Source organism: Dasypus novemcinctus, chromosome 2 (assembly GCF_030445035.2).
Source record: "Dasypus novemcinctus isolate mDasNov1 chromosome 2, mDasNov1.1.hap2, whole genome shotgun sequence".
In the NCBI taxonomy this organism is placed as follows: domain Eukaryota; kingdom Metazoa; phylum Chordata; class Mammalia; order Cingulata; family Dasypodidae; genus Dasypus; species Dasypus novemcinctus.
In genome coordinates, this window is record NC_080674.1 from 68,575,915 (window position 1) to 68,592,972 (window position 17,058).

Here is a 17,058-nt window from a genome sequence, read left to right on the forward strand (position 1 = left end):
TCAGCAAGGTCAAGGCAACATTTCCTGAAAGAGAAGGAGTGAGCTTAATTCCAGCAAAATAAAGGCCATGTAAATCTTATTTGGATTATTTTAAAAATAAATTTAGTTTTCTTAGCACTTTCATACTCTTTCACCCCCACAAATATTGAAGCAAGAATTCAAAATAACTATTGTGGAAGCCAAAAGGGAAGTCCAGTGTCATTTTGACAGAAAACCAAAAAGAAGAAAAAATTGAGTGTTGCATCTGAATTAGCATTTAAAGTGGCATGTTTATATAAAAAGAGAATGGTGTAATATATCCTGAGAGTAAAGAGAGGATTTCAGACTGTGAAAAGAATGTCAATTGCATTTATATATTCATTGAATAGCCAGTTTGGTATTTGGTATGTGTTTGCCTCGTTTCTTATCATGCAAGCATTTGTCTTTTGTGAAGAGGGTAGGTGAAGAGATCTGTGAGATAGAAACAATGTAGAATTGATCTTCTTACCTTTGAAAATTATAGGAAGACCTTTATTTTCCTCCAGCGGAGAGAGTGGGGTCACTTGGAGAGGTTTATAAAAATATGTTTGCCCTTCCAGACATCCTCAGGTTCCCTATGTGTGTGTGTTGGGGGTGGCTTCCTGCAGGGACTGAGACTTGTGTTACTTTTAACCAATTCTCAAGGTGAATCTAAAATGCCATCCCCAGATGAGCACTGCTGTTCTTGGGTGAGCATCAGGACGTATGTGTAGTGTTTATGTGGCTTTTGGGTCCCCAAAGGCATGAGAAACAACTATCAATTTCATATTTACCAGAATAGCTTTTTAGCAAATCTAAATCAAACAGGATTTGGGGGAAGGTTTTTAAATGAACAACCTTTTCATCAAGGCTTGTATAGAGTGGCCCGCTGAGGCAGGCAGATACCTGTGTTTTCCACTAAAAGCCTCCTTCTTGGGTCTGTTATCCTATAGGTGATCAGAACATAGTATTTCAGAGAATGGACTCAAGAGCCACCCTGCCTGGGCTTGACTCCTGACTGCCATTTAATTAGCCTTGTGACCTTCAGAAAGTTACTTAACCATTGTGTGGCTGATATTCCTCATCTGTTAAATGGGAATACTGTTGTATCCTGGGGTTGTTTTAAGAATTAAATTAGTTAATATTTGTAAAATATTTATAACAATGCTTGGAGTGCAGTAAGTATTATGTGTTTTATAAATAAAATGTATTGGAATTACACTCTTCTCCCTCATTCTGCCAAATCGCTTCTTTGACCTGCTCAGTAAGACAAAGATTGCTTGATAGGCTGGGGAAGGTAACCCTGCAGTCAGAATCATTTGAGTAGTGTTTTCCTAGGGGCTGTTTTGTTGGGCAACTCTTCCATCAGTGGAAAAGTCTTAAAGAGGACAGCTGACCCCACATCCTTGGCAGATCTTTCACTCGTACCTGGCGATGGACAGCCCTGGTCCTAGCTTTCCAGGTGTGCCCTGGAGATAGGCCCCACAGAAAAGACATGTCCTGGTGCTGTCATACCTGTGCTCAGGGGCTCCTCTTCCAGAATAATCCATCACTTTAGACCTGTTCTTCCTTCAGGTCACTTCTTGAAATTGGGTTTTGGGACATATCTGCATTGAGGGAAATTATATGGGATATTATAGCCCTTCATATGGAAAATTTTAACCACAGGGTTTTAGAGGGGGAAGAAAATAACAGAAATCTGATTTAATAATCTTTGATAAATGAGAAACTTACATTTCAGAGGAGATGAGACTAGCTTGTGCTTATGTAGTACCTTAATGGAGACCTGTAACCAAATTTAGGTTCCTAACCAGTAGAGACTGGAAAGCAACCTTTCCTTCCTGAGGTCAGTGCACTTGTGTTAGAAATGCAGATAATAGCAAGGACTTGGGTACATTGTATTCTGTAAAGGCGTGAATTTTAGCATTGACCTCCACAGTGTGGACTAAATACAGGGTAGACTTCATGGAGTATTATCTGTGTTTGTCATGGTTACTTTCAACATTATGGAAAGCAAGTCGTATTTCAGAGCATGGACTCTGCTTAAAAGCAACCCAAGGGAAAACCTCAAATCACAAGCCCAGTGCTACCAGGAGGCTAAATTTACCTCAAACTGGTCAAGAAACTAGTGTTAGCTGTTCTTAAGGGTATGCAACTGTCCCAGCTGCAGTAACTGGCAATCCCCAAATATATTCTCTATACAGTTAAACATGTGAGCGGAGCAACCGAATTTTATCTTGTTCTATCTTTTCCTCCATTCTGTGGTAATGAACTGGGACCACAATGGCCCAGATGGGAAACCACATGCTTGTTTCTTGTTATTTCTCCTTGGAATATGTACTATCTCCTCTGCCATCCTGACTCCTGAGAATTAAACGCCTTTCTCTTTGACTCTTTGTGGCAACAAACTGTCAGACCGGAGCAGCAGGAGGAAAAACAAATGTATTTTAGGATTTCTCTCTCTCGTTTCCTCTAAATAGGGTCCTTGCCTTCTGAGAATTTTGGTGGCCATTGTTTCATCTGAATACACATGCATTGTCTTTTAACATGTTTTACAGAGTCACCTCTTCCCATAGGAGGTTGATGACTTTCCCATCTTAATGCTTAAGACATACCTGTGGAACATGCCATCAGCTCCGTGCTTCCCTTCCCAGAGGCTTCTGCGCTCTGCTGTACCTCACACGTCACCTCGATAACTTTTGACTAGTACCATAAGGGGATTTTATGTAGATATTTCTGCAAATGCAATTACAGGAGAGGAAACAGTTCTATTGAGTATATTCTATGAATTTGATTTGCATGTGAAAAAGAGTGGCATGAATTTGACCTAGCAAGGAAGGATAAATGTTAATGTATTTTTTAAAGGATGAGCATTTTAATAATCATAATTTCAATATGTGTGTGTATATATATATATATGTATCATATTGAGGGGAAGATTTTTAAATGCCTGTATTCTATAAATATATAAACTCTTCTAAGAAATATCTACAAATTGGATAGAGACTTATGTGAAGGTATCCTTACTCTCTTATTATAGTAAATATTAATTTGATGTAGGCTTTCTGATCTCTATTGTACAAGAACAATTTCGAACTTTTGATATGTCATCAAGATCAATGGGATTGCCCTTGAGACATTAGCACTTAGTGCCAAACTATTCCTAAACCCTGATATTCCCATGCAGTTTTTAATTGTTATTGTTGGTATATCCTTTTACTTAGAAAGGTCAGCCTTGAGGCAGAGATTATTATTTGGGCTTTTTTTGTATTAGAAAACTGAGGAGGGCATTTGCTTTGAGAAGATGGCACTGAAAAAGATACTGCTGAGACAATTTAAAATTTTTTAAAATTATTTTGGAAAACAAATGATTTGCCGTTTGGGTGGTGCCAAACTGGAAGTGGTATGGAACTCCACTGAGGGATTGGAAAGGGAAAGTTTATAGAGGACAAGTGAGGAAAATTTTCTTGTTGTAGAGCTAAGCTGCATTGACTTATTTGGGCTTCCTTCACGGAAAGCTCCTTTCTAAGGTATCTTTTTCGGACTAGTTGACTTAAAGCTCCACTTCCTAGTTCAGTGGGTCTTTATGGAAAGGCTGCCTCTCCCAAGGTCTGGTCTTGTTTCTTGGGTTTATCTGTCAAGGATTGACCAGGGCTAGTCATGCCAGTCTAAAGAGTTCCTCTGTGCTAATTTAACAGCATCACGTGACATCCTCTGTGCAGCTGGTGTGGAGCAAGTGCTATGTTTAATCCAGGGAGTAAAAGCAGAGCAAAGAGAAAGAGAATTTTGCTCCTTTTCTCCGCTTCCTTTGGCCTCTGTATCCAGGCAGTAAACATTCATATTTGCTCTGCGTAGGACACATGAGTGAGTGCACCAGGGGCTTTGTATTTCAGAGTTACAAAGCATAGTGTTTAATATCTTAATAAATAAGAATCAGTTATTGGGTAGAATAAGCAGAAGGTTGTTTTGTTTTTTTTTAATGTCTGGGATAAATTAGTTTAAATGCTAAAACCACTCCTTGTGGATTAAAGAAGCCATTGAGTATATTTTTTAAATGCAGTTGATGTCATATACTGAAATGAAATTAATAGTATACAAGGTTTCATGTCTTAGGGGAACAATAGTGGCTTTTTTAGGTGGAATTCTATGGTATTATCAATTTGTATGTAAATGCAGTTAATTTTGGTGGAATCACAGGGAGAAATACTGTCATCAAACATCTGGTTAAAAGTATGTTACTTAATTATTTTCTTGGAGAATTTAGGCCACTTAATGCTGTTATAATTTCTTGTTGCTGAAAAATGTTGGTCTGACATGTCTTTAAGACCACATTAGGGATGGAAATGGTGGTGGTGGTTTTGAGAGGTGTTTAAAAGGAGAATTAAAGCAAAGAGAGAGTTCATCACGGTACATCATGAGACTTGAGTCTTTTCCCCACCCTAGCACACTTTAACACTATTTAACATTGCCTAGACTGTATTATGTTAAGATACCCAGGAATTATGATTATGTTTTTAACCCACATCAGAATTTAAAACATCAACACAACAACCCAAAAACTGTTCCAGCTCATGGAATCCCATGTAGCACAAACCAATTTCACTTGTCTCAAAAGCAGTATAACATAGTCTAGCAGTTAAGGTTTTCCCCATTAGCTAGAGATGCTTTTTTCCTCTTTTTATAACAGCTTTATTGAGGTATAATTGAAATACAATAAATTGGACATAATTTAAAGTGCACAATTTCATAAACTTTGACGTATGTATATACCTGTGAAATCATCACCACAATCAAGATGATGAAATTCTCATCTCCCTTCAAAGTTCTTTGGGTCCCTTGTAGTGCCTCTTTTCATGCCGTCTCCCACTCCCCTAATTAGGCAACCACTGATGCTTTCCATCACTAAAGGGTAATTAATATTTTCTAAAATTTTATATAAATGGAATCACACTTTTATACTTTGTTTTGTCTGATCTTTCATCATCATGATTATTTTTAGATGTATCCATCTAGTAGCATATGCTAATATTCGTTAGTTTTTATTGCTAAGTAATATTCCATTGAACTGGTAGGCTACAGTTTATTTAACCATTCACTTATTTTTTTTTTTTTTAAGATTTATTTATTTATTTAATTTCCCCCCCTCCCCTGGTTGTCTGTTCTTGGTGTCTATTTGTTGCGTCTTGTTTCTTTGTCTGCTTTTGTTTCTTTGTCCGCTTCTGTTGTCTTGTCGTCAGCGGCACAGGAAGTGTGGGCGGCGCCATTCCTGGGCAGGCTGCACTTTCTTTTCACGCTGGGTGGCTTTCCTCACGGGCACACTCCTTGCGCGTGGGGGCTCCCCCACGCGGGGGACACCCTTGCGTGGCACGGCACTTCTTGCGCGCATCAGCACTGCGCATGGCCAGCTCCACACAGGTCGAGGAGGCCCGGGGTTTGAACCACGGACCTCCCATATGGTAGACGGACGCCCTAACCACTGGGCCAAAGTCCGTTTCCCTAACCATTCACTTATTGATGGACATTTGGTTTTTTATTTTTTTTGGCTATTAGAAATAAAGCTGCTATGAACACTCATATATAAATTTGTGTGTAGACTTAAGCTCTTGTTTCTCTTGGGTGACTTGGGAATGGCTGGATCATATAAAAGGTATATTTTTAACTTGATAAGAATATGCAAACAACAGTTTTTTCAAAGTGCTGTACTGTTTTACATTTCTACTAGCATTGGTTGAGAGTTCCAGTTCCTCTGCATCCTCATCAGCAGATGAAGTATCATCTCTTATACTTGGTACCTCCCTCCTCCCTCCCTCCCTCCCTCCCTGTACCCGTCCCTTCTCCCCTCCCTGCCTCCCTCCCTTTGTTACATTCTTAAAAAATTTTAGCCAGTCTAATAGATGTATAATATTAGTACTTCATTTTGGTTTTAATTTGCCTTTCCTTGATGATTAATGATGTTGAACTTATTTTCATATGCTTATTTGCCATTTGAATATGTTCTTTGGTGAACCCATTTTTAAAAGTTAGGTTATTTTTTTATTATTGAGTTTGGGGACTTGTTCAATAGTTTGGATACAAGACCTTTATTAGATACATGATTGGCAAATATTTTTTCCCAGCCTGGGGCCTGTATTTTCATTCTCTTTATAGTATCTATTGAAGAGCAGAAGTTCTTAATTTTGAAGACATCTGATTTATTGAGTTGATTTTTAAATGATCATGCTTTTGGTTTGTTTTTCCTAATCCAAAGTCCAAAAATGTTCTTCTATGTTCTAGAAGTCTTGCAGTTTTACATTTTACATTTAACTCTATGGTCCATTTTGAGTTAATTTTTGTATATGAAGATCAATTTTTTTGCATGTCGTTATCTAATTGTTACACTATCATTTGCTGAAAAGACTATCCTGTCTCCACTAAGTTGCCTTTGCACCTTTGTCTAAAGCAGTTGTTGATGTGTGGGTCTGTTTCTGAACTTCCTATTTTGTTCTGTTGATCTATGTGTCTCTTCACCAGTACTACACTTTCTTGATTACTGTAGCTATAAAATAAGCCTTGAGCTCAGATAATACTAGTCCTCCAATCTGGTTCTTATTTTTTTCAAAGTTGTTTCGGCTATTCTAGGTCCTTTGCACTTTTATATTAATTTTAGAGTCAGTTTGTCAGTTTTTACAAAAATCCTATTGAGATTTTTACTGGAATTGGACTGACATATAGACCAGTTTAGGGATCTATCAAGAGTTGCCCAGTGATTTTAATGAAACTCCTGTCTTAGAGGTGGATTATAGAGAGTAAAATGTAAATCGACACAGTGTGCAGAAACTGGGATGGATTGACTCAGTCCAGGCAGCCTGAGCTAGGCAGTGGGTGACTGTAAATGAGCTGTAAGGAGAAAGAGCTTGAACAGATGAGGTTCAGGGGCCAGAGGAAAGGGCTGTGAGGTTGGAAAGATTATGATGCGGGGAGGGTGGCACCATTCTTTATTGAATACTGGAATGAAGAGTCCTATAAAACAATGAAGGTCAGTTGTTCATGTGAAGTGATTGTTGGTCTACAATAGTCGTTCTCAACCAGGGGGGAGGATTTTGCCACACAAGCAGACATTTGACAATGTCTAGAGACGTTTTTGGTTGTCATAGTCAGGGAAGGAATACTTCTAGTTATCTAGTGGGTCAAGGCCAGGGATGCTGCTAAATATCTTACAGTGCAAAGGACTGCCGCCAAGAACAGAGTTATCTTGCTCAGGATGCCATTAGTGCCAAGATTGAGAAACTGTGGACTCAAAAAGGAGGACCGAAAAGAGGGTGAAATGAAAGTAGAAGCTGATAGGTTGTTCTGAGATCTCACGCGTGTGTCTTAAGGAGAAATACTCTCTTGTGTGGTGACCATGGAAAATTATCCTGGATGATCAAAAATTAGTTTGTGGGAATCTTCTTTGGGAATGTTTCCAGACAATGCCAAAAAACATTATCAAATAGTACTAATAGTTTAACAAAAGAATACCTTGACTGCGAATAAGTGGGGGAAAAATTGGACATTCGAGTTAATTCACTTAAGAAAAAGATGAATTTGTTTGGATGGCATTGTCAACTTAAAGCAGTTGAGAAAATAAATTTTAACAGCTCATGTATCTAAAAAGTACATACTCCTTGCAGGGGTTGATCTAGAGACTCTGAGTTACCACAGATGACCCAGGTTCTCTCTCCTTCAGCCTCCTTCAGGCCCCTTCCTAGCTCCTAGGTAGCCAGCGGTTCCCAGGCTTACTTTTTTTTTCTTCATGCTCATCACTAGAGAATCTCCTCCTAACCTTATGGGTTTCTCTTTGATTGGGCCATCTTAAATTATGTGTCTGCCCATGAAGATGGTAATGTTTATATCATTACTCTCCTTTGCTTAGACTTGTGCTATCCAAAATAGTAGCCATTAGCCACATTTGTCTATTAAGCTTGAAATGTGACTGGACTGAAATGAGGTATCAAAAAAAAAAAAAAAAAGTGACATATCTCAAGTGACATATCTTAATAATTTTTAAATAATCACATGTTGATAATATTTAGGATATATTGGGTTAGATAATAAATTATTAAAATTAATTTCACCTATTTCTGTTTTACTTTTTTAATGTGAGTACTAGAAAATTTTAAATTATATAAATGACTCATGTTATTTTTCTGTTGGACAACACTAGCTTAGACCACTCAGGAATCCTACCCAAACCACACAGCTGATAACACATGGAAGAGAGATGGAATGGGGAGGCAACCAAAAATAAGCTCTATGGTGAGACTGAAGGAAGCAAAGAAGGAATGTTTGATCATTGGTTACTATTTTACTAAAAATGAATGTTTGAAAACACTACAACTCTACTATCACTAATAAAAACTAAAAGATTTTTAAAGTATATTTTTGAAAATTATAAAATTAATATGGTGCTCACAGTAAAATAGCACAAAGATACAAAAGTAAATAATGTCCAGCCCTGCCAGTGCTGTCTCCATGCGCAGCTCTAGGTAGCGGTTGTCAGGTTGTCCGCATTCTTCCATTCCTTACTTCCTGCACTTACATGCATTGTTTTGTTGCAGTTGTGATGGCTGCCTGCCTTAAGGAGAATGGGATCCTAGCACTCACTCTTCAACTGACTTTCCTTACCTTATCAGTATTCCAGCTTAATAAATACAGAGTTATCCCATTTTTTAAAATAAATATATATATAATATGTTCCATATTATAGATATACCACATTTCATTTAACCATTTCCCCATTGATGGTCATTCATGTTTTTTCCCATCCCCTCTCCCTCCCCATGAAATAATGCTGCAATTAAACATCTTTGTGCATATAGCCTTACGTACTGGTCCTTTTTTCTCCCTATAGGATAGATTCCCAGAAGTGGAATTGCTTGGTCAAACGGTATGTGTATTTTTAAATTTAATAGATATTGTTAGATTATTTTCCCCAAAGGAATAGCAAATCCCACCTTCACATCTACAGTGTACATAAGAGTGCCCATTTTGTACATTTTCACCAGCATTGGATGCTACTGTTCTTTTTAGTTTTTGCCAATCCTGTTAGCTCTGATCATTACTCTAATTTGCATTTTCTTTTACTACTGTTGATGTTGAACACATTTTCACAAGGTTATTGTCCATGTGAATTTCTCTTTTCTCCATTTCATTTCCACTGTCCACTTTTGTTTTTGGTAGTATTTTCCCTTTTCAAGTTTTAGGAGCTCTTATGTATTAGCAATACACACCCTTTGTTTTATGTGTGCAAAGATATGTTCAGAGTTTTTGTCTCTGTTTATGATGCCTTTTGCTAAATGAAATTGTTAATTATGTTGTAATCAGATATGTTTGTCTTTTTCTTTATTGCTTCTGAGTTATCTGTTTTGCTCAGGGTGGTGTCTCCCATTCCAAGGTCATACAAATATTCTCTTGAATTTTATCCCCAGTTGTTTTTTTTTTAAACATTAAATCTTACTCCATTTTTAAGTTTGGTGCATGATATGAGGTAGGATTCTATCTTTCTTTTTTTTCCTAGATGGATAACCGGTTACTTAAGTCCTAGTTATTACAAGAACATTTATTTTCCATGGGATTGAAATGTTACCCTTGTCACATATAAAGATGCCATGTATATTTGGATCTATTTCTGGACTCTCTGTTCTGATCCCTATCTGTCTATTTCTGTGCCAACACCATTCTGTTTTGAATGCAGTGGCTTTCTAGTGAGTTGTAATATCTGGTAAGTTCTCCTTCACTAGCTTTTTTTATCATATATTTTATAATTGTTTGTATCCATTTACTTTCCCATATTCTGGTTAAATTAAATTTTAAAACTTAAAATGGGGGAGTTTTATCTTATATGTTTTTAATAAATGGTAACGTAATATTACAGTAAGTAGAACCTAGAGGTTAACATTTATCATTATAAGCTCTCTCACTCTAAATTGGAAAAATACTTAATGACATACTTAGGGTTATTTCTACTGTGGACTTTACTTTTTTTTAATGTGATTTTATTTTATGTCTGTGATAATTGTACAGTTACCACAAGATTGGGGATACAGGCATGACATTTATCTATAAAAAAAGTAGATTATTGCAGTGACACAAAAGTGATTAAAGCTTTTAATGACTTTAACCTTATAAATAACACACATTTATCTTTATATGCCAAATTATGAAGTATATCCGTACCTGATTTGTTTGAGGGATGTCTAAAATGTTCTAAACAAAAACTGCAACTGAAATGCTTAATAAATTATGCATGTTGGGATCTTTTATGATTTCATTCTTTTTTAAACTTAAGAAATGTTGAATATTATATGAACTTACAGAGATTGTCCCACTTGAAATTTGGAGTGAAGTTGTCTAATATTTAATATATTTTTGGCAATTCTTATAATTTAATATTAGTATGATATTAATTGTATTCACTGATATGTTGATTGTTTTTTTGGAAACTCTGTCTGGTTCAATAGTAAACAATAAATATTTGCATTTTTCTAAATGCCTTTGAGAAATTGGAATTCAACACAAACTGCCTGGGATTAAAAATAATAATAATATTGGTTTACAAATAAACACACACAAATATATCCAAGGTCTGTATTTTGCTTATGGAAGTAGAGGTATATCCCCATGTAAATTCTACATGTATTTACCTAGTTAATTTGAAAAAAATCTATAGTTTGTTCTAAGCTATGGCCAAAAATATGAAATGGTAAAATAATGAATGTATTGTGATTATTATTGAATGGTATGCTTGGATAAAATGAAGTTATGCTTTAAAATGGTGCTTCCTAGGACTTTTAATAGTATTATAATTCAAACAAATGGGTTGGTATAGCAATTTTTGCATGACATATGAATGTTAAGGATGGTAATTTAGAAAAGAGGGAGAAATTAATATAAATTATTTCATAAATATCCAAAGAAGGACTTGCTAAAGTTAGAGTTAAATGGAAATCTTCATTATGAACTCATGCTCTTTGTTAAATCAAAACCAAAAATAGTTTTCCTGCTTTGTTCCAAAGAAGATGATAATCATTTCTCTCTTAGCTTTCATTCAGTACTTGTATGGAAATGGTCATTTCAATTTTGTTCTCTAATATTACTCTTCACTAAAAGAAATCAGGAATTTTTACTTGGAGCATAGCTGAATGCCATGGTTGGAATAGGGGGAAATATGTTGGTTTGGAAATAATTTTTGCTAAACAGCGCAGATGCTTTCAGCAATGCAAGGTGGATGTGCTAAAAGGACAGATGAACCAAAGTGAAGGGACTTCTGCTGGACAACAGTGAAAATTTAAGCAACAAAAAGGAAATGGTAATTGTAAGTCATTGGAACAAGTTGAGTCAACCAAAAGCCAAGAGTCAATCATGATAAATGCACAGGTGACAATATAAAATGCACTAAAAAAAGACATATCCTGTTTCCAGTGTTTCCAAATAAGTTATATTTCAGTCAACCCAAGTTATGTGTTGTGCATTCAGGTTTAAATCATCCACAGAAATGACACAACAAATAAATATTAATGTAAGAAGTTATAATTAGCATGTATTTCAAATGTTTGTTAATATAAATCTTATAATGTTCATCTTGAGTAAAATTATTTTAAGATAGATGTTGGTTATCCCAGGAACCTTAAACCACAGTAAAAACCAATGAAGATATCAAATATATAATACAGGTAAAAATATAAAACAGCAGGAGTTATAAGATCAACAAAAATGAAGGAATATTTCTTTTTCTAATTAAGGCTTTAGGTTGTTCCAGAGCTGCCTAAGCCTGAAAGACTTGGAAGATAGAATTGTGTAGGTTCGGAGAGAGAACCTTTCTTTTTTGTAAACAAATACACAAAAACAGCCATCTGTGACCAGAGGTTGAATTGACTCTTGGGGTCCACAGGCAAAGCTGTGGCTGTGGGGTTTATTATTCTTGAGGTTAGAAAAATCCTAGTTGCTGCAGTGGACCAAGATACCCAAAAAACCATTATGGCCAGAAGTCTTGATGTAATAAATTGGGCAGAGATAAGAACTCAACTAATTAAAATCATCTTCAACAGAACTTGAGGAATAAGGTGGAGGTGGGGGCAAAAACTGCAACATTGTATAAAAAGTATCATGTGTGTTGATTTAAATGAATCAACTAATGATATGTTACAGCCGTTCCAAGGCTGCCTTTTGAGCAAGTGATGGCATGCATTACTGTACTAACTGAAAAATACTCCTTTAGGCTAGGGATATCATCTTGGACCTATGAAGATGAGGTAAACTGGAACCCACCTTCATTCCTAGATAGTATTCTTAATTGAGAGCAAACAAATGAAATAACCTTACGTGATATTGTACTTTTAAAACATGAAAAAAAACCTTAAACTAAAAATTCAACAACCCAATTGAGGCAAAAGATTTTTGCATACATTATTTATGAGTTTAAGACACATGGTTGCTTACATATGGCCAAGACAAAAATTTAACTTCATTTTATGTTCTAATTAAATGTTATTATTTCATTCTTGTTAAAATGTTTCCCTTATTAAATATTATTTTCATGTGTGTCACACCATTTTAGATTATCTGAAAGCAAAATATCATCAGCAGCCTCCCATCTTTTTATTATTAATACCCACCAGTTGAGTATGTTAAGTCTCCTTGGATGTAGGAGGTAGAGCAAAATATTGATGCAACAAACCCAATACAAGTGTGAAACTCTCTGTTTTAGTCAGCCAAAGGGGTGCTGTTGCAAAATACCAGAAATCTGTTGGCTTTTATAAAGGGTATTTTTTGGGGGTAGGAGTTTACAGTTAGCAGGCCATAAAGCATAAGTTACTCCGCTCAGACAAAGTCTTTTACCATGTATTGGAGCAAGATGGCTGCCGACATCTGCCAGGATTCAGGCTTCCTGGATTCCTCTCTTCCCAGGCTTGCTCCTCTCTGGACTCAAGGTTCCTCTCTTCCCAGGGCTTGTTTCTCTTCACTCACAACCAAGCTCCTCTGTGTGCTTACTTCCTGGGTCTCCAGCATCAAGACTCCAACTCTGTCCTTTCCCATGTCTTTTATCTGTGAATCCACACCCACCAAGGGGTGGGGACTCAGCACCCTACTGCCATGGCCCAATCAAAGTCTTAATCATTATTTAATCAAGTAAAAGTAAAACCTCTGAATCCAATACACTCTAATATGCCCAGAGGAGAAAACAAGTTTACAAACATAATCTAATATCTATTTTTGGAATTCCTAACTATATCAAACTGCTCTACTCCCATTGCTTAAATTTTATACATCTCTGTTGGTGGTAAAGTATACTATCACCAGAGAAGATGTAGTTACTTTCCAGTGAGACTCCACTCTATCCCTATTGTAGAAATTCGAAATCAACTGCAATTGTGACTTGAGTGCTTCTCTTTTCTGCTGTTAGGTCTTCTGGCCATCGAGAAATGAATTAAGACTGTTCCATGTATTCAAATGGAGCTACTGGCTCAGTAGTCAATGACCCTTATTCTCTGTGCCTTAAAGAGAAATAGTTTCCTCCTCCTTTGAGAAACCTTTTGTGAGCTAGTGACATACATTGTTGGCTGCATTTAATTTTCAGGTTAAGTTATGTCAAAGGACTACTATATTACTCAAGGTTCTCCAGAGAAACAGAACTGATGGAATATATCTTTGTATGTAAATATTATGAAATTTATTATAGGAATTGGCTTAGATGGCCATGAGGATTGTCAAGTCTGAATTCTGTTTGGGCAGACCACAAGTTGGGAAATCCGAGTAATGTTTCTAAGAATTCCCTTGAAGAAACTGGGTAGCTGAAGTAGAGATAGAAACTATTTCTGACTGCTGAAATCATTAGTTCTCCCTTTAAAGCTGTCACCTCATTGAATGAGACTTCTCTTATTACTGCAGGCAGTCTCCTTTGTTGATTGTAGATGTAATCATTCAACTAATGATTTAACCCATGAAATACCCTCAGAGTAATAACCAACCCAGTGTCTGCTTGACCGAGAAACTAGACACCATAACCTAACCAAGTTGACACATGAGTGTCCTTAACCATCACAATGCACCCCTTGTCAACTTGGAAACCATACACATCTCCATTAACCATACTTAATCTTTAAATAAAAAGATTACCAGACATCTTTTCACGTGACATTTTTTTAACTGTCTGTATACAACACGAAGCTCACTAATCTTTTCCCCCAAGAAGAGGATGCAATTCCTTGGGTAATATTTACTCTTAAATGTGATATCTTATAGCTTAAATATTATAAAATGAAGTTAATACAACTTTTGTTATATGATGATCCAATAAGATAGGGAAGAAAACAGATAATTGCTTTATGTATGTATGCAAACATATTCTTAACAAAACAAGGAAGAAATACTCATAACCATTCCAGGCCTCATTTCTGCAACTGGTCACATGAATGTACCCTGTATTTATAGATAGCTTCTTCCACTGCCCATTTCAATATTCCCCTTTCCTTCAGTAAGCACCTCAGCTGGCCATGGATCTTTGCCTGGTGGTATGACCCAAATCTTCATTTCTAAATTTTCTGAGCTATTAGTAGTCCTTCTTGGATTGGGTTGTGACAGTTTCCCATTGACTTTAATCACAGGGCATGGTAATACTAAGAGACATCCTAGGGGATCTCCTGTATTCCAGGCAAACTCTTCTTTATCTCTATTGTGTAGTGGCAGACCATTTCCCTTTGATAATCAGGATCAGTCACCAGCCAGTACAGTAATTCCCTTTCTTGCCTATTGGTTCAGAGGTATAGGAACCCATAAGGGGCCGGGTGGTAGTATTAACTTCCAGTTAATGGAATCAATTGTTTTATCTCCTGTGGAAGCAATCCTCCTTCTGGAACTATGACCAGCAGAGCTTAAATTCCTGAAGGCAGGAAACAAAAATTTTTCTAGTGGATCACTGGGGATAATAGTGAATGGTACCACTCCCATTTCCATCCCTAGATACCTGGACTCATGAATCCTAGATATGGGAGAAAAAGCACCATAGAGTGGATGCTGATTGAGAGCATACACAGCCTCTTAGAGACCATTGCCCAAGCCCTGCATAGTCCTGCCAACCAGTTGACACCATAACTGAGTCTTCAAAAGGCCACTCTGCCATTCTATCAACCCAGCTGCTTAAGGATGGTGGAGAACATGGAAAGCCAGTGAATTCTATGTGTCCATTCATGCACTTCATTTGCTATGAACTAGGCTTCTTGATTAGAAGAATGTGAAATACCATGATGGTGGATAAGGCACATTATAAGTCCATGGGTGGTAGTTTTGTCAGAAGCATTTTGTGCTGGGAAGGCAAATCCATATCGAGAGTATATATCTGTTCCAATAAGAACAAAATGCTACCCCTTCCATGATGGAAATGGTCAAATGTAATCAACATGCTACCAGGCAGCATGCTGATTGCTTGGAAAATGGTGCCCTATAGGAAACTGAGTGTTGGTCTTTACTGGTGGCAGACTGGGCATTCAGCAGTGGCTGTAGCCAGCTCCATCTTGTTGAGCAGACGTCCATGTTGCTGAGGCCATGGATAACCTCCGTCTACCACCATGGCCACTTTGTTCTTGAGCCTATTAGACAATGATGGGAATGGCTCAGGAAAGAGGCTGACTAGTATTCACGGAACAGATCATCCTATCTTGATTATTAAAATCCTTCTCTGCTGAAGTCATGCTCTGGTGACCATTCACATGGCATACAATTATGTTCATACTTTTCACCCATTCAGAAAGGTCTATTTACATACCTCTCTCCCAGACCTCTTTGTCACCCAACTTCTAATCATGTTCCTTCCAAGTCCCTGACCAGCTAGCCAAACCATTTTTCATAGCCCATAAATCAGTATACAAATGCACCTCTAGCCATTTCTCCTTCTAAGCAAAATGAACAACCAGGTGCTTGCTCCAAGTTCTGCCCTGGTGAGGATTTCTGTTCACCACTGTCCTTCAGAGATGGTTCAGAAAGTAAGGCTGCAGCTGTCCAGTTTCAGGTGGTACCTGCCTATCATGCAGAACCATCTGTAAAACCAGGCTCTGTAAAACATGCTCAAGTTTTTTCTTCCTTAATCACCTCTTCCTAGGGCCATTGCTGCAGGCTTGGGAAAGAAAGGCAAGAGTGAGAGCCATGCTTCCTTGGTGTAATTTACTTCTGTTTTCAGGGCCTGCCCCAGGTCTTAGATATACCTCTTCCATTTGATAAAGGAGTTCCTCTTGCATGCCAAACTTTATGACTTGGTGGGTCAGACAACACCCAATTCATGGTAAGTAACTGAGGTCTCATGGTAATTTTGCTGCCCATGGTTAAGTATTCAGTTTCTATCAAGGCCTAGTAGCAGGCCAAGAGCTGTTTCTCAAAAGGAGAGTAGTTATCTGCAGAGGATCGCAGGGTGTTGCTTCAAATTCCTAAGGGTCTGTGTTGTAATTTTTAATCTATTGGGATTTAAGAACCAATTCCAAAAACCCCAGAACCATCTCAGAAATCTCATCCTTATGATTCTGTTTGTCAAGAACCATCCTCAGTACCAAAATCTGTATTAATCTATGTTCTTCAGAGAAACAGAACCAACAGGATATTAGAGATGTGTGTATATGTGGAGGGGAGGTATATATATAAATATTATGAGACTTATAGGAATTGGCTCACATGATCTTGGGGATTGATAAGCCCAAATTCCATAGGGCAGGCTGCAAGTTGGAAAATCCAATGAAGGTTCTGATTAATTCTCCTAAAGAAGCTGACTGGCTGAAATAGTTAGAAATTCTTCTTTCTGACTGCTGAAATCATCTGCTCTCCTTTTTTTTTTTTAATCTTTTATTATCATTTTTTAAAAAGATACATAGATCACACAAAATATTTTATTAAAAAATGTAAGAGGTTCCCATGTACCCCATTCCCCACCCCCACCCTCCGCTCCTCCCACATCAACAATCTCTTTCATCAGTGTCGCACATTCATTGCATTTGATGAATATATTTTGGAGCACTGCTACACAGCATGGATTATAGTTTACATTGTAGTTGCTCTCCTTTT

At 37.1% G+C, this 17,058-nt stretch overlaps 1 protein-coding gene across 7 annotated transcripts in view; it reads left to right on the plus strand.

Annotated features, from left to right (window-relative positions):
- Nucleotides 1-17,058, plus strand: part of MAST4 (microtubule associated serine/threonine kinase family member 4) — a 632,991-nt gene that overhangs the window by 350,014 nt on the left and 265,919 nt on the right. For 3 of the 7 annotated variants that reach the window (XM_058309528.1, XM_071208385.1, XM_058309542.1), the window contains one exon: nucleotides 8,867-8,902. The exons of the other annotated variants lie outside the window; for them this stretch is intronic. In XM_058309528.1, the coding sequence (XP_058165511.1) occupies nucleotides 8,867-8,902 (36 nt within the window). The remainder of the gene's footprint in view (nucleotides 1-8,866; nucleotides 8,903-17,058) is intronic. 7 annotated transcript variants of the gene reach the window in all.